The sequence below is a fragment of the Dryobates pubescens genome, chromosome 22 (genome assembly GCF_014839835.1).
Source record: "Dryobates pubescens isolate bDryPub1 chromosome 22, bDryPub1.pri, whole genome shotgun sequence".
In the NCBI taxonomy this organism is placed as follows: domain Eukaryota; kingdom Metazoa; phylum Chordata; class Aves; order Piciformes; family Picidae; genus Dryobates; species Dryobates pubescens.
Window position 1 is genome coordinate 19,254,519 of NC_071633.1, and position 23,706 is coordinate 19,278,224.

The 23,706-nt window shown below is 50.7% G+C and overlaps 1 protein-coding gene across 1 annotated transcript; it reads left to right on the forward strand.

Annotated features, from left to right (window-relative positions):
* The first annotated feature begins 2,167 nt into the window (after nt 1–2,167).
* On the forward strand, nt 2,168–21,926 carry NAT10 (N-acetyltransferase 10). Its single transcript, XM_009897439.2, has 28 exons — nt 2,168–2,341; nt 3,100–3,191; nt 3,694–3,865; nt 4,164–4,286; nt 4,961–5,022; nt 5,914–6,028; nt 6,399–6,506; nt 7,322–7,455; nt 7,870–7,963; nt 8,299–8,397; nt 8,932–9,068; nt 9,562–9,686; nt 9,985–10,135; nt 10,557–10,653; nt 11,355–11,471; nt 11,869–11,970; nt 12,598–12,672; nt 13,229–13,345; nt 13,518–13,651; nt 14,040–14,088; nt 14,662–14,755; nt 14,849–14,959; nt 16,032–16,204; nt 16,859–16,978; nt 17,371–17,469; nt 17,890–17,963; nt 20,328–20,411; nt 21,528–21,926. The coding sequence occupies exons 1-28, from the start codon at nt 2,234–2,236 to the stop codon at nt 21,625–21,627; spliced, it is 3,066 nt and encodes a 1,021-aa protein (XP_009895741.1). The 5' UTR covers nt 2,168–2,233; the 3' UTR covers nt 21,628–21,926.
* Nucleotides 21,927–23,706: the final 1,780 nt, after the last annotated feature.

Below are 23,706 nucleotides of genomic sequence, written 5' to 3' on the forward strand. Positions count from 1 at the left end.
TCGCTCTTGCTGCAGCTCTTAACCCATCCCCTTTAAAGGCTGGGCTCCATTTCCCTCCCATGCTTCTTAATGCTCACCAAATAATCAGATGGGTGTAGCTAGCTCAGTTCCAGCTGTGGTGGCCACTTTCTCCTTCCTGTGAGATGTGCTCAGATGCCTGGCAGTGGAGCAAGAGCACAGCTGAAATTTTAGGATGAAGATGACTTTTAGAAGCTCTCTATTTGACTTCTATGAAATGAAAATGTGTTTCCTTTTTTGAAGCTCTTCAGTTTTAGAATGGGGTTTTAGTCCTGCATCTACCATAGAAAGTGAAGTCTTCAGAACTTTAGTTACTTGTCAGAATCAATACTCTGATGGCCTTAAACATACCTGTATATATATCTCTGTCTTTGCAGTTCTTTAACTCAGCGTTTCAAACAAATTGGTCCTTGGCTTATGTAAACACTTGGAAAAAATAAATCTATTTAAATGTTTTATGTCCTTCCCTTTTAAGCAACTCTTTCATACCTACACCTTAAGGAATTGTCTTGCTCAGTCTCTGTTGCATTGCTGGGGGTTTTTTGGTTTGGGTTTTGGGGGTTTTTTTGTCTCAGTAACTGGGCTCTCCTTGGCTTCACCTCCTCCAAACAACACTGTCCTGCAGCCTTCATGATTATTCATTCCTTAGCTTCATCATATTTTTGCTCTATTTTAAAACCTAAGCTGGGGGGGAGGTATCCCAAACTACATCCAGTGCTATTAAACATCTGCTTCCTACCATGTTCCCTAGTTCAATTATCTCGTTCAAATGTTCAAGTTCAAACCTTTGGCAGTATTAAAAGCGAAGAATAAATATATCTATGCAAAGAGCTTGGCTCAACTTTGGTGTTGAAAGGTTAATGTTACAGCTTAGGAATACTGCTGCTGACAGGAGAGTGAATTTAGTGTTTCTGAGAACTCTTGCTGGAAGTTGGAAGACAGAGTAATAAATTGTTGTTCTTGTTGCAGCTCCACAGTTGTGCAGCTTGGGATCTTGTATGGAAAACCTCCCCCCAGCTGTGTTCTTAGCAAACAGCAGCGTTTCAGTGTTGCAAGCCACTGCTTTTGTTGTGAGGCAGGTTTCCTAACGTCGCTTGGGGACACACAATTTAGTATCAGATAATAGAGGGTCCTAGAGCGTGTTGCCTTTCAGGGTATGTGCTCTGTTTACTTTCTACGGTCTTCTTTCTATGAGCATATTGTGACTCGAAATCCCCCATTCCCCCTGCCCAAGGACAGCCAGGGACAGTGGCTCGTATGGAGCTGCGGAGGCATGGTGCTCACTCCCAACAGGGCTGGGGCTTGGTTGCAAGCAAGGTTTATTTAGAACAAAGGTTTTTTAATGAATAAAATCAATGTTGCCGTTGCATTGAAATTTGGTTTATGCCCTTTTTACAGTCAGTGACACAAAAGTCGCTGAACTAAAGGAACAGAATCGCTGTGGGGAGTCCTGGCCCCTGTCTTTGGCCTGGACTGCATCTCCGGGGGCGTCTGAGCGTCTGAGCTCCTTCCAGATGCCAGCTCTTTTTTGGGGGGGAGGGGTGTGATACATAATTGAGGATTGCACTGGTGGTTCTAAAAGTAGCTTCCAAAAGTCCTGTGCTTCTCGGGGGTGGAGAGTCCTCCTTAAATAATTCTATTCGTTTACTCTCTAAAGCTCAGTTCTTGCTGCTGGTGCCACGTTCTCTGGCCCAGTCTCAGGCGGATCTGTAAGATGCCTTCTCTCTGCCTTCTCCCCCCGCAGTGAGGTACGGCCGAGGCTGAGCGCATTGCTGCCAGCCGCCTGCCTGCGCTTCCCTTTTGCACACAGCCTCAGCCGCTGCTCCATCAGAGTCCTTCCTCCGGGAGCCGCTGCGGAGTGAGTGACAGCCGCCCATCAGGGACGGCCCAACAGAGCTCCGTCTGTACAGTAACAAGTGCACGGTCGAGGCTCTGACCACTGCTTCCCCGGCTCCATCGCGATTTCCCACGAGGAAGAGCAGGTTAAGCGCTTGCCCAGACTCGCATCTGCGCAGGCGAACGCCGCGGGCAGCCGCGGGGTCCTTCCGCGGGGCGCGGCGCACGCGGGTCCTGCCGCGCCGCTCCCACGCGGTTTGAGCCGCGCGCCGCCGGAGCTGCCGCTGCCGCCGCGGGGCTCAGGGCCGGGCCGGGAGGGACTGCGCCGGGACTCGGGGCTCGGGCTGCGAGGGAGGAAGGCTCCCAGCGTCCCGCAGCCATGCAGCGCCGGAAAATAGACAACCGCATTCGAGTGCTGATCGAGAACGGGGTGGCGGAGCGGCAGCGCACCCTCTTCGTGGTGGTCGGTGACCGCGGCAAGGACCAGGTAGTCCTCTCCCTACGGGCAGGGCCTGCATGCGGGGCGGGGGTGTGTGTGCTGATCCCGGGCCCGGGCTTAGAAGAAGGGTCGATCGGTGATGGCCGGTAGCGGCGTTCTCCGCAGCGCAGGGTGAGGCAGAGCGATGGCTGCCTCGGGGGAGGTAACTCGGGCGAAGGGGCTCCACAGGCTCTGCCCTGCAGCACCTGCGGCGTGAGAGGCTCCGAGACAGGCGACGAAAGCGAGCACAGGCAAACGGGGTTTGCAAACTGAGGCCGAAGGTAGGTAGTGAAGCGGATGAAGGGTCTGAAGAACAAGTCTTGAGAGGAGCAGCTGAGGGATGTTCAGCCTGGGGAAGAGGAGGCTGAGGCGAGATCTTCTGGCTCTCCGCACCTCCCGGAAAGGAGGCTGGAGCCAGGTGGGGGTCGGTCTCTGCTCCCAAGAAACAAGCAACAGGACAACAGGGAGCGGTGCCAGGTTGCCCTAGGGAAGGTTTAGGTTGGACGTGATGAAAAATGGCTGCACTGGGAGGGTTGTCAAGACCTGGAACAAGCCACCCGGAGCAGTGGTGGAGTTCCCATCCCTGGAGGGGTTTCAAAACCGTGGAGATGTGGTGCTGAGGGACATGGGTTAGTGGTGACCTGGCAGTGCTGGTTGATGGTTGGACCCCATGATCTTAAAAGTCTCTTCCAAGCAGAACGATTCTGTGATTCTAACCAACCTTGGCGTAGAGAGCACAGCTGATGGTGGTGTCTGTGTTTTGGCAGGTGGTTATACTTCATCACATGCTGTCTAAAGCAACTGTAAAGGCCAGACCCTCTGTCCTGTGGTGTTACAAAAAGGAGCTGGGCTTTAGCAGGTGAGATACCTCTTGTGTTTTGTGCTGTGGTGGCTGCTCTGTGTGAGGCAGAAGCGCTGTGACTGGTCTGATGAGCGCAGGTTGAATGATTGGGATGCAAGGAGAAACAAAATTATTTCCTGGAGGAGCTGTGGGAAGTCTGCCCTTGCAGAACTCAGCTTTGCTCTCTGTGATACGCTTGTCATCAGCACTGGGTACTTCTGGCTCATGTCTGTACCTCTTTTGTTCTGAACCAATCTCACCTGTTTAACCTCAAAAGACCAAAACTTGAATTCAGTTCAATGATTCTGTGATCCCAACCAAGAGGTTTGCAAAGCCAGCTGCTCGTGTGCACCTCTGGGCTGAGGGCACATGGGAGCATGCCGTGAAAGCAGCATCCTTGATCCATGGCGTTCCCCTTGGAGGCTGCTCTCTGACTTCTAGTTAGGTTTGAGGGTAGGCCTGAATGCACACTGCTCCAAGGCTTTTTCCAAGGGAACTTGAGTGTCATTTTGTTCTCCAGCCACCGCAAGAAGCGAATGAGGCAGCTGCAGAAGAAGATTAAAAGTGGCACTTTAAGCCTGAAGGAGGATGACCCCTTCGAGCTGTTCATCGCGGCCACCAACATTCGCTACTGTTACTACAACGAGACTCACAAGATCCTTGGTAACACCTTTGGCATGTGTGTGCTCCAGGTGAGGAGGGAGACCTTGGGCTGTAACACATCACTGTGCCAGGATCTGCTTTCAGCCTCGGTGCTGCAGGGATAGGTTTTGTTGCTTTTGTCAGTTTAACTGCAATAACCTTCCTCACCCTTTACAAGCTCTCTGAGGGGGAGGCAGCCTTGCTGGCAGGACTTGAATGTGATGTTGGTCGATAGCAGTGTGAGCGCTGAACTAAACTCTCTCAGAGCTTTAGGCTTTCAGTTCCTTTCAGGAGGTGCTGATTTGCTGATGAGCTCTGGGCAACCTGGAAGTTCTGTTTCTCTCCTAGGATTTTGAAGCCTTGACTCCAAATCTGCTCGCTAGAACTGTTGAAACAGTGGAAGGGGGAGGAATTGTGGTGATTCTCCTCAGGACTATGAACTCTCTGAAGCAGCTCTACACAATGACCATGGTATGTTCAGCATAACTTTTATGGGCTATGATCTTCCTTCTGTCATCCTTCCTCCTCCTTCACTCCGCTGTCATTGAATGCCTTATGCCTAGGCAGCCCCTGTGTCTGGGAATGCTGCTGGGTTATAAGGAAGCAACACTTCCCAGTCACAGGTGTAACTGGCTTCTTTCACAAGAGTTTTGGGAAGTATTTAGGGTATCTGCCCACATTACAGAAAAATCTAAGTGAAAAATGAGCCTGTTGAGTACTTTGTACCTGTTTCTGGACCAGCTTTACAACTCCATTCCTAGACGTTCACCTTGGGAGTACTCAACCTAGAGCAGCAACTGTTTCTGTTAGTAGCAATGGCAGTGGGCAAATCAAAGTGATAGACCAATTTTTCTTAGCATCTCTGAGGTGTTTGAAGTGTTCTGTAGCTGACAGAATGGACCTGTCAGTCAGACAAGAGCGAGAGCCCTGGGAAAAGTGGCGGTGGGGAAAGTCCATTTTCTAGCAAGCCTTCGGAAACTGAGAGTGCTTCACAGCGAGCAGGAAATCCACACTCTCTCTGGGATCTGGAGTGGATGGAAAGGGAAAGGAAGGGTGGAAAAGAAACTGGATTGTCCTACAAGTAACACCCTTGTAAACAGTGGCTGCTGCTGACTCTCCAGAGTGACTTTTCCTTTTTGCTTCAGGATGTCCACTCTCGGTACAGGACGGAGGCACACCAGGACGTGGTGGGACGGTTTAATGAGAGGTAGGTTATTGAAGGTGTCAAGGGTCTAGGCTCTGTCCCCAGGCACCTGGAACAGCATCTTGTATTCATCCCATTGGAAGTCATCCCAGAGCTTTGCATGGGAGTGGGGCTTGGCCGCTTCAGTGGAGCTCACACATTCTGGCCTGGGACTGAATAGAGTTTGTTGCTGGAGGAATTTGCATGCAAAATGTTGGTGTATGGTACTGGGGACAAACAGGCCCCAATTTGGAAATGTTCTGAGTTCCATTCTTGAGTCCTCTTGGAGGAGACCTTTGAGATCACCTGCTCACTAGAGCTCACAATCCCACCACTGCTGCTAAGCCACTGCCACTAAACCATGTCCCTCGGCACCACATCCACACAGCTTTGAACGCCCTCCAGGGGTGGTGACTCCACCTCCCCCCTGGGCAGCCTGTTCCAATGCCTGACAACCCTTTCTGGGAAGAAACTTTTCCTGATACCCAACTTGAACCTCCCCTGGCACAATTTGAGGCCATTTCCTCATCCTGTTGCTTGTTAAGAGACTAGCCCCCACCTGGCTCCAGCCTCCTTTGAGGTAGTTGTAGAGGGCAATGAGGTCTCCCCTCAGCCTTCTCTTCCATAGAAACAAATGCTCTAGGCACAGCCAGGTTCAGATTCTTGCACTATAAAACATGAAACTGCCAGGTGTGGAGGCTCCTGCAGGTGTTTCCCCCTGCTTCTTGTATCAAGCAAGCAGCTCTTACCCAGTGAGCGAGGCCTAGCTCTGGTAAGAGATACTCTGCCAGTTGTGTGAGGATGTCATAGCTCAGCTCTAAGTAGCTGCAGCTGTAAACAAGAGTTTAAATGAACCCCCAAAACATAGGGGTGGTGCTAGTGTTCCTACTGAGCTGCCTTTGCCTTGCTGCTCAGGTTCATCCTGTCCCTGGCCTCATGCAAGAATTGCATCGTGATAGATGATCAGCTGAATATTTTGCCCATCTCCAGCCACGTTGCAAACATCTCGCCTGTTCCACCACAGTCACAGGTCAGTAAGCAGCATCAGCCCCTGGGAGAAAGTGCTCTGTGCTGGCCCCACAGTGTGTTAAAGATCTTAAAAAGCAGAGAGCTTTCCCTTCACTCTGATTTGTGTCAAATAATGCTCTTGAAGAGAGGAGCCAGAGTGTTCTGCAGAAACAGTACCTGCCTCTGGGTGAGGTGTGGGAAGCTGTCTTGTCCTTCCCTGCCCTGGCTTTTGTCCTTCCCTGCCCTGGCTTTTGTCCTTCCCTGCCCTGGGTTTTTCTCTGTCACAGTTTGGTGGTTTTGCCTGTATTGATTTTCCTGTATTGCTGCTTAGCCTTGTGAGGTGCCAAAGTGTCCTTTACTTACCCCACTTCTGGTAACTCCTGTGCTTGCAGGAGGACAGCCTGCGGCCACAGGACTTGGAGCTGAAGGAGCTGAAGGAGAGCCTGCAGGATACACAGCCTGTAGGAGTTTTGGTGGATGGATGTAAAACCCTGGATCAGGTTGGTGTGGTGGTGAAATCTGAGGTGCTCTGTGCTGGGTGGGTAGGTACTGATGTTTGTGTCTCATCTTGATGTCATCAAGTCTGGGTGTGAACAGTGGTGGGTGCAGCCTTGGAGAATTTCCTTGGCAGATGGCTTTGGCCATGGTAGCTCAGTGTCAGTGGTTTACTTCCTGAAGCTCAAATAAGTGGCAGGACTAGAATGGAGACAGGGAGCTTCTGGGAGGAGAAGCCTGGGTTTAAAAAGAGGATGTGCTCTCAGGGCCTGAGCTCAGCAGGAGACAGAACCTGTTCAGGTTAGTTCAGAATGGCAGCTGAAAAGAGTCTGAACATACTCCTCTTGCTGCCTGCCTTACACTGCCTTAACTCCAGTTTGAGAGCCACTGGCCAGTGCAAATGCAGGCCCTGCTGCAGCTGTCTCTCCTGGGTTCTGAGTGTGCACTGAGAGGCTCTAGTTCAGCCTGGAGGCTCCCAGAGCTCTGCAATGCTGAAGCCCTTTTACAGTAGATCTTCTGACTGCCAGATGTGTGTCTCACTCCTTGGAGAGCAGTGTGCTGCTTCCTGTCTTGCTGAATGTGCTCTGTGGGCAGTGGCATGGAGATGTGCTGATGATTTGCCTGTTCTGACTGGAATAACTGCAAGAATTCAGTGGCTCAGGGTGACCACATCTGGCACATCTGTCTGGGGTTTAATGTCCGTCTCCCCCACCTTCTCCTTCTCCTTCCTTTCTCCAGGGAGGAAGACAGATGCTAGTGCTAAGAGTGAGTAATGCTGAATTTAAACACAGTTTTTTGTGGGTTTTTTCCTGATCCTCAGGCAAAAGCAGTTCTGAAATTCATTGAAGCCATTTCTGAGAAGACCTTGAGGAGCACTGTGGCCCTAACAGCAGCCAGGGGCCGTGGTAAATCTGCTGCTTTGGGACTGGCTATAGCTGGAGCAGTGGCTTTTGGGTGAGTGAACCCCTCCAGTCTCCCAGGCTTTATTTGCATCCATGAGCTGAAAAAGATGCTGACAGAACCTGAACATACTTGTAATTTCCACTCCTACACCCCTCCTGTTTGCTCTTACTTCTTTTGATTGCTGCCTGTGCTGATATTCAGGGGGTTTTGGTTTATAGTAGTAAGAAAAGCTCAGTCTTTAACATTCACCATAAACAGGCACAAGTTACCAGAGGTGATTGACCTTCAGGTCCCCTCCAACCCAAACCACTCTGTGACTGTGAAATTGGGATGTCTGCAGGAATCTGCTGAGTTTAGGTGATTAGGTGAAACGAAGCCCTCATGTAAAGGAAGTACTCTGCTTAGTGTGTGTGTGTAAAATGTCTTGGAAAGAGAGTTACACTCCTGTTTTATTTTTCTGTGCAGTTACTCCAATATCTTTGTCACATCTCCAAGCCCTGACAACCTTCACACTCTCTTTGAGTTCATATTTAAAGGCTTTGATGCACTGCAGTATCAGGTAAGGAGAGCAACGTATCTGACAGTACTGTCAGGAGGGGGTCTGCATCTCACCTGTGATTTGTGTTGACTCACATTGGCTACCAGCCTGCTGAGTGCTGTGCTGCAGAAATGAGTGATGCCACAGTTATGTTTCCTTCTCTAAGGGGGGTGAAGCAGTTTGTGAAATAGTTCTTCATACAAGTAAATAATTCCTGAGTTCTGAGGCCTCTGAAGCCTGTGTTGTATGAGGTGCTGGGTAGGAGCTGAAGTACTCTTGGTGAGCTGGTTTGGCTGCTGCTGCTGCTACTTTCCTCCATCTCAGCTTGTTCACACTCTTGTGCAATATTTTGTCAGGAGCATCTGGACTATGAGATTGTTCAGTCTTTAAATCCAGAGTTCAACAAGGCTGTGGTCAGAGTGAATGTGTTCAAGGAGCACAGACAGACCATTCAGGTAAGCTTTGCACTCTTGCCCCGCTTCTTGCTCCTAATTGTTGGTGCTCCCAGAGCTGCAGCTGCTGTCATGTGAAGCCTGTTCATCTGATGTGATCTGTAACTGTTCTTTGCTGTTAGGCAGGCAGACCTCTGCTTCTGGTGACTTTCACCTCATTTCTTGCTGTGAATAACTTGTACTTTACTAAAGCTGCCTTGGTAGTTGCTTGTCAGCTCTTTCTTGAAACAAGAGCCAAGGAAGAGGAAAGAAACAGAGAAGGAAGAGCAAATGTTTCTGGTGGTTACTTTTCCTTTCTTTCCACAGTCTCTGCAGAGAGATTTGTGTGGAAATAGGCAGAGCAGGCTGGCATGACCCAGTCCCTGTTGGGTAACATCAACCCTCTCCCAGCTGTCTTCATCTCTCAGTCCCTGGCTCAATGGCCATGGAGAGCAGGCCCAGCAGACAGCTTCTCAGGGCTCCAGCTTTGCCAGCTCTGGCACCTCCTGATGAGCTGCTGCTGCTGGCAGTGACACTGCCCTCTCTCATGCCTTGCAGTACATACACCCTGCTGATTCTGTGAAACTGGGTCAAGCTGAGCTCCTTGTGATTGATGAAGCTGCTGCCATTCCTCTACCCTTGGTGAAAAACCTGCTTGGCCCTTACCTTGTCTTCATGGCTTCTACAATCAATGGGTAAGGCTTGAGCAGCATCTGCCTGCCTGGGCAGGCAGGTGTGCAAATGCCAGAGGACTATTTCCTATCTCCAGCAGTGTGTTTACTGCACACTGTTCCATCAGGTCGTGCTGACTCTTGATCTGTCATGGAACTGCTCCTTAAAATAACCAAGGGTCAGTACTTGGACTTCTTGCTTTGGTTCCACTGTGGATGAAGTGTTTAACTTGCACCTTCTCTGTCCTGCTACAAGGAGCAAGGATTCTGCTCTGTTAGGAGAGAGGGAAGAATGACATCTTCCTTCCAGGATGGTGAGACTAAGGAAGTGCCAGTGTAGGCTGCCCTGTCCTGCATGGGCAAGAGCATCAAAAGGCAGCCGTTCTCACATAGGATTGGGGCCCTCACAATGGCCACAAAGCTCTGGAGGGCAGCCTGGCTCTGTGCTGGAGCTTCCCCATGACTCAGGATTGCTCTTTGGTTGCTTGCTGCAGACTTTTTGTCCCCTGCTTTTCAGGTACGAGGGCACTGGCCGCTCGCTCTCCCTGAAGCTCATTCAGCAGCTCCGGCAGCAGAGTGCACAAACCCAAGTCACCCTGACAGCAGAGAACAAATCTACAGCTACAGCTAAACTTGCCTCAGGTACTCCACTGCATTCTGGCCTGTGGTGTACAGCTAAGATCTGTGCTGCTGCTGGCTTGGCCAGCCCTGGGGCTATCCCATCTGTACTTTGAACCTGTAGGAGGGTATTGGTATGGGGAAATGAAGGAGTTCTCTGGTTTTGACTCATGATTTTCAGAGGTAAAAGCTTTGAAGGGATGAAGCCTGTAGGAGTCATGATTTTCTAATCTCTTGGGAGCTGCCTGCAGGACACTGATCCTGCTGGATGCTTTGCTAGCTGTGGCTTCCAACACCTGATGTTCTCCCCTGCGATCTGCAGCTCGTACATTGCATGAAGTCTCCCTCCACGAGTCAATCAGATATGCCCCTGGTGACCCAGTTGAAAAGTGGTTGAATGATCTGCTGTGTCTGGACTGTCTCAACATCACCAGAATCATCTCTGGCTGCCCACTGCCTGAGACTTGTGACCTGTATCCTTACTCATGTGGTGCTCTGATCAAAACACCTTGCTTTTGGGTGAAGGAGGCTGTTCCACTTCCCTTAGTAGTGAGGCTCTCCAGCTAGCATGAGAACCTCAGCACCTGATCTATGGGCAAAAGTCTATGAGGAGCTCTGACCACTGCCTGGTAAGGCTGGTGCTTTGTCTTAGCAGGACTGTTACTGCACAGACAGCCCTAAGGAAGGGTTGGTTGAAGGAAAGCCCTTGCTGGAGGTTAGCTTTGCAGATGGAGTGCATGAAAGCTGTGAATGCTGCTCCAAGTCACTCATGCTGTAGAGCCTGGGAGCAGAAGCCAGCAAGCAGCCCAGAGCTCTATTAAAGTCTTACTCCTAAACCAACAAGGACTTTCTCCTTGGTTCCAAGCAGGCTGTTTCCTTAACCTCTCTGGTTAGGTACTATGTAAACAGAGACACACTTTTTTGCTACCACAGAGCATCAGAAGTTTTTCTGCAGAGGCTGATGGCCCTCTATGTGGCTTCACACTACAAGGTAAAGCTTGTGCTCCTTCTAGCAACATTTCAGCTAGGAACTTTATGGAGGGAGCAGGGCTTGTCCAGTTCTGTTGGCCTAACTGAAATGCCTGAACAGCCTCAGTTGCTTCTTGTTGTGTGCTGATCCATGTTTTCCTTTCTCCAAGATGATCTCTGCCTCGGTGCTGGATGAATATCTGCAGCACTTTTGCCTTGAGTAATTCTGAAGGCTAAGTCCTAGATGAACCTGCAGGCTTGTCAGAGTAGTGTCAGTGCAGTTCTCCAGTGAGTGCATTCTAACCTCAGGTTAGCCAAAAGAGTACCCTTGTGCTACTGAAAAGAGTAAGAGTTCATCTCAAGCTTTCTCAAGATCTCATGGCTAATGTGAGTGGTGAAGTCAGTACTGAAGTACTCAGCACTACAAATGTTACACTTGACTAAGATTTGGTAGATTAAGGGATAGGTAGCTGTGTAAAACAGGGAGTTCAGTTCCATCCAGATTAGAGCAAGAGGTTTCCCTTAAGGAAAACGCTGTCTGGCAGGGTAACAGCCAGGAGCTGGCCTGGGGGCTTCAGCCATCAGCAGAACTAGTTCCAGGTTTCTCAGCCCTGGATTCTGACACTGGAGGATTATTTACCAGTCAGCCACTAGCATTACACTGCACTTTGAAGCTCTTCTCACAGACTACATCTTCAAATTTCTGCTGTTTTTACCCCCCAGAACTCTCCCAACGACCTCCAGATGCTGTCTGATGCACCTGCCCATCACCTCTTTTGCCTTTTGCCACCTGTTCCACCTACCCAGAACTCCCTGCCAGAAGTGCTTGCTGTGGTGCAGGTAATGCTTCCATTTGCAGCTGCCAAAGTACAAACTCCTCAGATGTACCTGCTTAAGAGTGTAGAATTGTTTCAGTCCTTGACTGTTGGCTACCTGGCTCTGTGCTTCCTTCCTGGAGAACACAGGTTCTTAGCTATCTGTTTGACACATCTACTGCCTCTTAGCAGGAGCAGCCCTGTTTAAAGGAGAACTGTCTGGCATTTAAAGAGAAGAACAACTAGTGGGAGAAGCTTCTGTGTTTGCTGTTGATGGAGTACAGAAAATGCACAGAGTACTTTCTGTGCTGTCTTCAGGCTTCTCTTGCAGCATGGTGTGATGCTGCTGCTGCAGCAGGGGTACCCAGTGTGCTCTGGGGGAAGCCTTTTCTCCACTCATGGTCTGTTACCTTTTCTGGCAGGTGTGCCTGGAGGGAGAGATCTCTCGGCAGTCCATCATGAACAGCCTGTCCAGGGGAAAGAAAGCTTCTGGTGATCTTATCCCCTGGACCATTTCAGAGCAGGTAAATGATCCAGCTGTGTAGAGCCATAGAGCTGTGGAGGGTGGAAGAGGCCTTTGAGATCATCCAGTCCAACTGCTTGCCTCACGCCCTCAATCCCAGCACTACTGCTAAGACACCACCACTAAGCCATGTCCCTCAGCACCACAGCCATGCATCTTTTAAACCCTTCCAGGAATGGTGACTCCACCACCTCCCTGGGCAGCCTGTTCCAATGCCTGACAACCTTCTCTGGGTTGAGGTTCCAACCTGAACCTTCCCTGGGACAAGTTGAGGCCATTTCTCTTGTCCTGTAATTTGTTGCATGCAAGAAGAGACCAACTCCCATCTGGCTCCAGCCTCCTTTGAGGTGATTGTTGAGGGCAATGAGGTCTGCCCTCAGCCTCCTCTTCTGAAGGCCAGCAGACCCAGGGCCCTCAGGCATTCCTCACAAGACTTGTGTTCAGGACCCTTCGCCAGCTTAGTTGCTCTCCTTTGGACACACTCCGGCACCTCAGTGTCCTTGTAGTGAAAGGCCCAAAACTGACCACACTAATCTGGGTCCTCACACCCAGGATATATTGCAGCACTGTTTTTTGTCTCCAGAGCAGCCAGCTGTGTGCTTCAAGCTGACTTTTGTCTCCTGCACAGTTCCAGGATCCAGACTTCGGGGGCCTGTCCGGCGGGCGCGTCGTTCGTATCGCCGTTCACCCGGACTATCAGGGGGTAAGGTTGCTTGGAACCTGCTTGCTCTGAGTAGCCAGCAGTGGCCCCATGAGAAAGGATCTGCAGGCAGAATTCAAGAGGGCAATGATTTCAGATGCTTTCAGCATTTTGAGCTTGGGGACTGAGCCAGTGCTGGCTGCATAGCTAATGAGGTCAGGCCCTGCTCAGGGGCTGCCGCAGCAGGCTGGGGACATTGCTTTCATCTGGGTGAGTGGCAAGCCAGTCCCTCTGCCAGCAGGCAGCACTGTAGCATGCCAGCAGCAGTAGCCAACCAAGGTTTGGAATTGGGATTACCAATGTGCATGCCACAGTTAAGTACCAAGAATGAATACTCAGTCCTAAAGTGCCAGCTGGGCACTCTGTGTGGTTTGGGTCATCCAGGTTCTGTAGTGTCCTGCTCTGGGGAGCTGCTGTGCAGCAAAGAGAGGAAATCTGTTCAGGGAGTGAGTGACCTCTGCCCTGGTGATTGTTAATGGGTTTGTAAGGGGAGAAAGTTGTTGCCTCTTGTTGAAAACCAGGCTGATCCCTTTGCTTACAGTGCCTTCCTGTTTCACAGATGGGCTATGGCAGCAGGGCTCTGGCCTTGCTGCAGATGTACTACGAAGGCAAATTCCCATGTCTGGATGAGAAAGCAACTGAAAAGCCAAAGGAAATTGCAAGTGTGAGCAGTGAGGTATGGAGCTCAGGGCATTTGCTGTGTTTTCTGGGTTTGTTTCCCCTGTACCTCTCAACAGTGGTTTTGCTCTGTAAGGAGGGAATTCCTGTCATCCTTCTTAGACAGAAGAGGTTTCCTTTGCAGAGCTCTGTGAGGACTGCTGCTAAACCATCCCCACCTTCTTTTCCAGAGTGTCAGTTTGTTAGAAGAGGTGCTGACCCCTCGGAAGGACTTGCCTCCCTTGCTTCTCAAGCTGAGTGAGAGACAAGCTGAAAGCCTGGACTATCTGGGGGTGTCCTATGGCCTGACCCCCAGATTGCTCAAGTAAGGCATTAGTCCATTTGCTACTTACAGAAGTACAGCTGTATAAAGCATTCTAATAATACCAAACATGCAAACAATGCAGGGTATAGATGCAGATGGTTTATCCCTTGGGTGTTCTCTTTGTCTCTGCATGCTTCACTTAGTTCCTAGAACTGGAACAGCTTCCTGCCCACTCCTCCTGTAAGATCTTTGCTTGGTGGGGCTGACCCTGAGTGCTCTTTTCTGTCAGTGTTCCTTTTCAGCAGCTGCTGGGTGTCTCTTCCAGACTTCTGCTCCCTTTTCACCAGTTGTTCTTGTGCAGGAGGTAGATTGCATTTAAGCACAAGTATTACTGTAGCACCAACAGCTCCACAGTCCTCAGTGCCTGTTGTCTTCTCCATGCCCCCAGGTTTTGGAAACGTGCTGGATTTGTGCCTGTGTATCTGAGGCAGACACCAGTAAGTAGCACAGAGTTCCTGAAGGCAATCACTGGGCATCTCCATTAGCTTCTGGGAGGTGTGACTGGGACAGGAAGGGTTTCTGAGGCTACACTGGGGGGTTGGTTTTGTTCTTTGGGTCTACAGTCGAGTGAAGGAGTAAAGTTTTAGGGCTGTAAGTGTGGTGTTCTAAGTAGCTTGCTCTGTAGAGATGAGCACAAAGGTGCTGCTGCTGAGGGCTGTTAATAAACCACAGTGGCCCTTCAGCTGGCTGCTCCTGACTGCTTACAGAGAGTAGCACTGGCAGTTGCAGGACTTTTGGGGAGAAGCTGGTCCATGGCACTGCACTTTGCTCTTGTGTTTTCTCTCTTGAGCTGCCCCTGGAATGTGCAGTACCAGTGGCTGCTGGTTCCCTCAGGAAGGCAAAATCCCTCAGCACTGGGATCTGGCAAGTGCTGGAAGGTTACCTTAGGGAGTGGGGAGCAGCAGCAGCCAATACCTGGGTGGTTGATTTAGAAGACCTTTGCCTTCTTCAGCTGAGCACAGAGTGCAGAAGGCTGCTGCTGCTGATGGGAAATGTTTCTTGCTTGTCAGAACGACCTGACTGGGGAGCACTCCTGCATCATGCTGAAGATGCTGAGCGATGAGGACACCGAGCAGGAGCCTTGGCTTACTGCCTTCTGGAAAGGTAACTTCCACTTCCCTGATGCTAGAAGAACCTTCTGGGCCATCTGTTGCAGCTGTCCCCAGGAGGTGTTTATTTTGCCATCTCGCCCCACAGACTTCAGGCGGCGCTTCCTGTCTCTGCTCTCCTACCAGTTCAGCACCTTCTCTCCTTCCCTGGCCTTGAATATTCTACAGAACAAAAATATCAAGCAGCAGCCACAGCCAGGTGAGTGTCCTGGCCCACAGCCTTCAGGCACATGGCAGTTCAAAGTCCTGCCTGCATGTTTAGCAGAGTTCTCACACACATGCATGGGATGATGCCTTTGGGAAGTGCCAGGAGTCACTCTGGGTCAGGTAGCAGAGGCTTACAGCCTGGTGTGCTCCTGTTAGCCACAGCCATGCTTGTGTTTCTGGGGAAAAGCTGCAGGGACTTTCTCTGCCACTGGAAACAGGTAGGAGTGGGGGTTTGGTGGGTCTGGGGTGTTTTTTCCATGCTATTTTGATTGAATATTTGAGTAACCCAAAATTAGAGGGCCTCTGACTGTAACAGCATGCCAAGACTTGGATGGGTACTGACAGCTGCCAAATCCAGCCTGGAGTTAAAAGGGAAGCCTCAGATAGCAAGGGGTCAGTACACAGAGCAGCTTGCTTAGGACCTGAGGAAGAAGGCTGTCCTCAGAAGTCTGGGAACTGGAACACGATGTCTGTCAAGGAGAGAGGCTTTAGTTCAGCTGCATGTTCTTGGGCTCACTCCAGCACTTGGTGGGGGAAGCACGCAGGAAGTGTGACCAGGAGGGCCAGGACAGACAGTTGGAACAGGCACTTCTGGCTTAAAAGCAGATTGCTGTTTTCTCACTGTGCCTGCCAGAGGGGAGACCTCTTAGGAGGTGATTTGTGTCCTGTGGGGTTTGAGCACCTGCCTTGGTGGAAGAGTTCTGGCTGCTGCTACAAGCGAACAAAGCTCTTTAACACAAGACAGTTCAACAGATAAAGCCTGGGCAGTGTGTTTCTCAGCCTCACTGTTTTCAGTCTCTGGCATCTTCAAGTGGATGGCACTGGTCTGGTTTGGCAGTTGCATTGCTTTGGGTGTGGATGGATGTCTGTCTGAAAAGGCTTTGAACAGCCAAGCCTGAGCAGCAGGGTTGTACCTGGTGTGCTGGCTTCTGAAGGGTGTTGGGAGCCTAGGGAGTGGCACTTGGCTTTTCTTCACTGCTGAGAAGAGGAACAAGTTAAATACTGAGGTCCTGGACAGCCCTGAGGAGCAGCCTTGAGGCTTTTGTCTTCGTGTTGCCCCCCAGCCCTCAGCCGCGCCGAGCTGGAATCGCTCTTCATCCCCTATGACCTGAAGAGGTTGGAGATGTACTCTCGCAACATGGTGGACTACCATCTCATCATGGACATGGTGCCCACCCTGGCCAGGATGTTCTTTCTCCACCAGATGGGAGATGTCTCTCTCTCTGCTGCGCAGTCGGTAGGTATGGCTGGGACCAGCCACATCAGCTCCTGCTGCGTGTGCTTGGAAGAGCTTCCTGCTTCATCTCAGCTTGGAAAGAGGACTTCAGTTAGCTGCTTCCTCTGGGCTCCTCTTCCTGATTGCCCCTCCTTGTGGAGCTCTTCCACCTGTAGTATTTGCTTTGAATCAAAGGTATCCAGGGATCATACTCCATGTGTGTTTGGTGAAGCATGCCATGCATTTGCAATAGGATGGGAAGGTTGGGTGCTGAGCCGCTGGAACGGGTTGCCCAGAGAAGGTATGGAGGCTTCAACCCTGAAGTGTTCAGAGCCAGGCTGGATGAGGCCTTGAGTAACCTGGTGTAGTAGGAGGTGTTCCTGCCCATGGGAGGGAGTTGGAAGTCAGTGATCTTTAAGGTCCCTTCTGACCCAAACCATTCTGTGATTCTATGAACAGTGGCTTAAAACTCCCTCAAAATCTTTGGGGTCATGCCCTCCAAATGCTGACCTGTCCTGAGTGTGGAATGCCAGCTGGCTTCTGAACCAGGCTGGGCTGCTCCCATGCCCCTGGGCTCCGGGTGGTAGCAGAGCAGCTTCGTGGGGGGAGTGTAGAGGGTGCCGTGTGTATTTGCTGGGAAAGCCTCTGTAACTGCAGCCCATGGCATGTCCTTAGGCTCTTTTCCTAGGGATTGGCCTACAGCATAAATCCCTGGAGCAGCTGGAAAAGGAGGTGGAGCTTCCCAGCAGCCAGCTGATGGGCCTCTTCAACAGGATCATCCGCAAAGTAGTGCAGGTGAGAGAGAGCACAGCTTGGCCTGGGGGCTGCTGCACCACAGTGCAATTCCAGCCTGGCACTGAGAGAAAGCTCAGTCAGAACTGTGTGCCTTTACCATGTCCCCAGTCACTGACTGTGAAGTTCTTTGTAAGATGGGAAAATCCCAGTGGGAAAAGCAGGTATTCCTGGCACTGGTTGCTGTGGGGAGGGTGCTCGAGGTGTCCCTGACCAAAATGCTGAGGACACAGCCCATGCTGCCAGCTGGTTATGGTTCTTCAGTGCATTGGTGGCATCTCACCTTTGGGAAGTAAACTTTCCAGTCTCTTTTAGAGGTAGATTTGGAGTCCAGTGAAATAATTGGAAAGCTTTGGATCTGGATTTCTCTCTGTGATTTCTTACTTCTTTTACAGTTGTTCAATGCAGTCCAGGAAAAAGCTGTGGAGGAGCAGATGGTGGCAACAAAGGATATTGTCATGGAGCCAACGCTGAAATCTTTAAGTGATGATTTGGTAATTATGAACTTTCTTCTTGATAGATGTGTGAAGGCTTCATGGGGGCTCCCTGGAGTGTCATCTAAATCTTACAACCTAAATTTAATCAGAGTGTTCCCTTGCAATCTGAGCATTTTTCTTAATGAAAAGGATTCCACATCACATCTGTCACTTGGTGGTAGTTAAAACCTGACAGCTCTGCATGCTTGTAGTCATCCTTTGTTAATCTGCAGCACAGACTGGCTGCAGAATCTGCTGAGGTGTTGCTGGAGTTCTGCTCTGCAAGTATACAAACAACATGGAAATGCAACTGTTTAAAAGGCAGAAGCCTCTCAGCACCATCTGGCATTTGGATCAGGGAGTTCAGGGGGAAAGGTGTTTCCCTGGCTCACTGCTGCACTGGGAACTTGATGCATCTGTTCTTCTGTCCTGTTGTAGGAAGAAGCTGCTAAGGAATTCCAAGAAAAGCACAAGGAAGAAGTGGGGAAGCTGAAGGGCATGGACCTCACACAGTAAGAATTTGTCTGTTTGAGTCTCAAAGGCAGTTTTCCCCTGATGGCTGTTTGGATGCCAGGTCACTAGCACGTCCTGCTGAGGCCTGAGCACTGCCATGGCAGTATCACAGTCTCCAGCCAGCAGTGCATGAGAAGTAGCCATGGGTGCTGTCAGCAGTGGCCAGGTGAGCTGAGCCTGTGCTGCTGCAGGAGTGAGAACTGGGGGCATTGTGTGCCTGACAGCCAGGCAGTAACCTGTGGGGGTTGGCTCTGCTGGAGGCTGCTTTGTTTCACACTCGGAACCTTGCTTCCAGTAGGAACTGAGTAACCTCTGCTCTTCAGGGCCATTCACCTGCTCACCCCAGGACTGAGGGCAGTGCCTGAGAGGTGTCACAGGCCCAGGGCTGAACTTCTGCCTTCCCTTTTTCTGCTTGGTGTTTTGAACAGAAAGCAAAAGCCTGTGAGCTGGCAGACAGCTGATGTGCAGCTGTCTGTGTGGAGCTGTACCAGCTGAATTGTGAGGGCTGGCTCATTGTTACAGTGCTGCAAACAGAGGATGTGCTGATGAGGGGAATGCTGGATCCATCCTCAGCTCTCTGCCAGTGCTGAGTTCTTTTGTCACTTAAATGGGAAATTCTTAGCATGTCTCCTGTGTCAGTTTTGCTCCTGGCTGTGTACAGTGTGGCTGTTGTACACATGGGAGTTCTGTAGTATGGAGTAACAAAGCAAGCTGCCTGGCTGCAAACTGAGTTTCCCTTGCTCCTAGAAGTTGTCATTAGTTGTCTTAAACCAGGATACTCAGGTCCTGTTGTTTGCTGTCTGGCTTAGCTCTGTGTGCAGCTCCAGTGAAAATGGTACCTGGCTGATGGAATTGTTCTCTGGTTTAACAAAAACCCAGTATCAGTCCCCCCAGGCAACAGGAAAAGAACCACCAAGGAGAGCTTTTCATGAGTGCACAGATGCCTTTTACCTGCTGTGGAGCTGGACACTGAGTTGGAGCAGTTAACTTCAAGTGTCAGCAGATGTCTCTCTCTCTCTGTCTGGACTCAGTGCTACATGCCACTGATTCTCTTCCCTTTTTTTGCCTTACAAGTCCTGCTCACTCTGCTGACATCCCAGAAAAGTCTGGGATGGCTCTGGTTTAATCTCTGTTAAATCTGAGAAAAGGACTAAAAGCTGCTTTGACTCTTCAGTTGTCTTAAGGAAGGGCAAAACTGGCTGTGACTGGATGAGACTTACAAGTCAGTCACATTGGGAGAACCACCAGAGCTGTGTGACAGTTGCCTCCCAGTCCTTGGCACTGAGTGTTACATAGCTGCCTTCTTGCTACATGTTCCCTTTTGGGCTTTTTTTCCCCAGGAATAGATTTATGTTCTTGTCCATGAGGGGAGAGAGAGAGAGAAATCTCTTCTGAACACTTTTCAATGCAGGTTATAGAAAACTTGGGGAAGAGAGAGAGTGGTTTGATTTGAAAGGGCTTTGTGCAGTGTAGCTCAGCCTTGTCTGAACAAAGGCAAGGCCGTTGTGAGTGGTGAGAACTGGAGACGGAGAGCAGCCACTCAGATTTTGCTACATGGCTGCTTTGCCTAGTTAAATTGCCATGTAATTTCCAGGGTACTTGAACACCCAGCCAAGAGGCTCAGAACATGAGCTTATTTGAATAGCAATTGTTGTCTTAATTCCCCTTTTCAAAAGAAAGCTGCAGGTCTTCAGTTTTCCCTGGGCTGCTGCAGAGCTGCACCGGTCCAGGTCTCCAGGCAGCTGCTAATGTAGCTGACCTCCCAGCGCAAGCCTTTGCTTTTTGCATCCTCTTCCTTGACCACCACAACCAACCAGCCTGGGGTTTTGGAGGGGGGAAGAATTAAAAAGAGCCCTCAAGCTTTTATAAAGAAACCTGTGTAGTGAATGTGGATCTGCTTGTGGCCATCAGGCTCAAAGCTGCAGTGATTCAAGGTCTGTGTTTCAGAAACTGAGTGGGCAAAGCGGTCTGCAGCGCTGCCGCTCTCCCCTCTTGTGTGGCCTCATTTTTCACTCCCATGACAGAGGTGCTCCCCTCAGCACTCTGCTCTTCTGATGAGAGGCTTTCATGGAACAGTTTTGTGCTGTTTACAAGGAGGGTTCCTGGGAGAACTTCCTTTGACACTGCCCAGTTTGGGGTGGGGGCAGCTGTTGGTTGCTACTGACCTCGCTTGGGCTGAGTCTGCTGGCGGAGTTGTGACAAACTCTTGCATCCCTGTGCCGCTCTGGGTTTGTATTGCCAAGCGCTGGTCTGGTTGGGTGCCCAGGCACTGCCTTTGTTTGTAGAGACAATCTGATCACCTGATTTATTTTCCCCTTGGTGCTAGCAATTTCACTTGGATTTTCCTTTCCCCCTTCTCTCAGGTACATTATCCGGGGCGATGATGAGGAGTGGGACGCGGTGCTGAGCAAAGCAGGGCAGAACGCCTCCGTCGTCAGCTTGAAAAGGTTAAACACTCCACAGAGCTCTCTCTGCTCTTTCCTGAGAGCTTCATCCTCATGGTTTGGGGTTTTTCCCCCCAAGAACTGAATGCAGATAAAATTAACTTAGTGGCCTCAGTAGATTCTCAGTTTCCCCAGAGCAAGCAGGCTGTGAGGAGCTGAGAGCTCTGCTGGGTGCTCGTGGGGTTCCTGCAGGGGTGAGGCTGCTGCTGTGAGTTCTGAGTGGCTCTGACAGTCTCTGTGGAACTCACTTGCTCAGAGTAACCTTTTGTCTGTTGACATGGATGAGGCTTGATCCTGGTTGTGCACAGAAGCTGGCACTGGTCCTCCCTGAGCCACTTTTAAAGGAGGAACTCCTTCCACAGAACTGTCTCCCTTGCTGTGGGAGCTCACAGTGGCTGGGAGCTTGTGGCAGTCCCATTGCAGGCAGTGCACACCAGGGAGGAGCAATTCCTTCAGATGTGGACTGGAGCCTGCAAAACACTGAGCCTGCATTCTGCAGTTCCTTCCTTTGCACCCATCTTCTTTATTCTGCCTTGCCCAGCATGGAGCCTTTCCTCCTCTTTTCCTTGGGGATTTATAGTTGAGACTTGCCTGCTTGCTTGTTTCCCCTTCCTGAGGTGCCTGGCAGCTGAAGTCTCTCTTCCACCCTTTGCACATTTGTGGGGTTGTCATGGATGCTGGAAGCTGTGAGTTTCCAGAAGCCTCACAGGAATGAGAGAGTCCTGTCAGTGCTGGCAGAGATCAGAGCTCTGTCATGTTTGCCCTGGTGCAGGAAGAAGATCCTGTCCTTCTATCTGTCAGGGGCAATATTTTCCTAGGTACTCTAAATTGCAGATGCCCTTCTATGAATTGCCTTCAGGACACACAACTTCAAGTCTTGGAGAGCAATGGCAAGAGCTAAAAATCAGGGGATTCAAAGTGGGTTAGAGAAGCTGAAGACACAAGAAATCTAGGTCATGCTCTTGTTCATGCTGTCTGCAGCACCAGTTTCAGTGACCCAAGGAACTGGAAGGGCTTTCTCCCAGCCATGTTTCTATGTAGACCCTTTAACAACAAAACCTTCCCAGCTGTAGGGGAATCCAGTGTGCCTTTAACAGCTGTTCTGTTCCTGTTTCCCAGTGAGAAGAGAAAATTGGAAACAGCAAGAGGAGGACCCAAGCAGCAGAAGAAGTTTAAGAAGACTAAAGATATAAAGCAGAAGAGGAAGAAAGGCCTTTAAAGGCAGTCGATGAACTTGAATTAACAAGTGATGGGTCTGTGCTGTTCCGCTTTAAACCAAAATGCTTCACCTGGGGGGAGAGACCTGGAGGGAAGGAAAAGCCTTGGAGGCATTCTGAAAGTTTGCACTGTGGGAGCACAGTGCCATTGCCAGGAGATGGCCTGTGAAGAGTTCTTTGGTGAAGTGTGACTGCAGAGCTTGAGCAAGGCACTGACCAACGCTCCGGGGTGTCACCAGGGGGCTTCAAGGACTGTAAACTTCCCTGCATCCTAATGTGGCTGTCTTTATTAAAAAGGAATTTGGACAACAAAGGACAGAGAAGCTTTAGGCTTTGGAGGGTGGCTTTACCTTTTAGCACTGCAGCACGGCTTGAGCCATGCAGCTCCTGTTCAGCACTGCCCCTCCTTTGCAGCAGGAGGGAGCTCTCTGGCTGCCCACTCAGTGAGCACTCACCGTGGTGGCACTTCAGCCCCAGGAGCTGGTCCTTGCAGAGCCTGCAATGAACTCTCCTCTTCTGGGAGGCAGTCCTTAGCCCTGCTTGTTGTGCAGCTGCAGCAAAGGCTGCTCTGCATGCACACCGACTGAGGAGGTCTCAGCATTCCCATAGCTCAGGAATTTACATTCCCTCCTTCTCAAGCAGGGCAGCAGGATTGACAGGTGCTGGGGGAGCAGCTTTGGTTGTGCTGTGTCACTGCTGTCTGCTGACCTGGAGCTGCTGCTTGGCTTTGGTGGAAAGTTGTGGGTTAAGGTGGTTAGAAAATCAGAACTACCCTTCTGACATCTTGGTGACCCTTGCCTTTGAGCTCAGGGGCCAGCTGAGCAAGAAAGCCACTGAATCCCCAGCTCTGCTACTCCCTGCCTGGCAATAAATGCACACCAAGCTGGAGCTGGGGCCTTTGAGACTGCAGTACTCCAGGTCTGGTGCCTGGCAGGCTCCAGAGGCTTCAAAACCAGGGCAAACCTTTGCCACAGAATATCCTTGTCCAGACCTCGCTTCCCTGGTGCACTCTGCTGATGCTTCACACCATAGGCACCTGGAGCACAAAGACTCAACCTGCAGCAGATTCCCAGCTGAGTTACATTTACTTGTAGAGCTCCCAGCTCCTTTTTTTTGCAGCAACCCCCTGAGGAAACAGTTCCACCCTAGGTAAAGACACTGTTTCCTCTCTAGGAGGCTGTTTTGAGAAGCATCTGTATTAAGTGTGGGCCTTGCACAGCACAGCCTGTGTACAAGGTGAGAGTCAGTGGCCAGGGCACATTCCCCTGTGTTGTTTGGGTCAGCTGGGCCCTGCAGGCCCTAAAGGCTGGATGAGAGCCTGATCTCAGCCAGCTGTGTGCAAGAGCAGCACCAGCAGCCTCCCCTGAACCACCTTTGAAGGGGCTGTGAAAGGAGCAGACATGGAAGACGAGAGGCATGAGGCTCCTCACAGCTGCTTGAGAGATCCTCAGAAGGCAAGGTGAGTCTGAACTCTAATTCTGCTGGGGGAGGGGTGAGGAGCTACCACCTCTTGGGGATGAGGTCTGCTGGGTGTGCTGCTGTCTGTGCCTGACTTGGTTCTGAGAGACAACCAAGTTGGGCCTCTCAGGGGACACATTCTGGCCATGGAAGAGGAGAGCAGCCCCAACAAAGGAGCAGTGTGGTCCTGGAGGCTGCTCTCTAACCCAGGGAGAGGCTCTGCTGCACCAAACCCATGGATACCTGTAGGACTGTGGCTTTCCAGTGTCTTGCTTAGCTCAGTGCAGAAGCCTCTTGAGGTGATCCCATTTGCCTGAGGGACAGTTGCTGTATCCAGAGGGATTTACAGGGATGGTCCTGAGCTGCTCACATCCTTTAGCCGTGCGAGGAGGGGATGACAAAAATGTGCTTGAGGTGGTGGCCAGGTAAGGAACTGCTAGGGAATGGTTACTACCAGTATCATGGGCTTGCTTGCTTCATATTCTCTGCTTGGCAAGGTTCAGCTGTGATTTAATGGGCTGCAAGTCAAAGCTTTAAACACTTAGAGTCCTTTTAAAGCAGGTTGAACTCTGCTCTAAGGAAGCAGTAATCCAAGCGATGCAGACTGCTGGCTTGTTTCACCA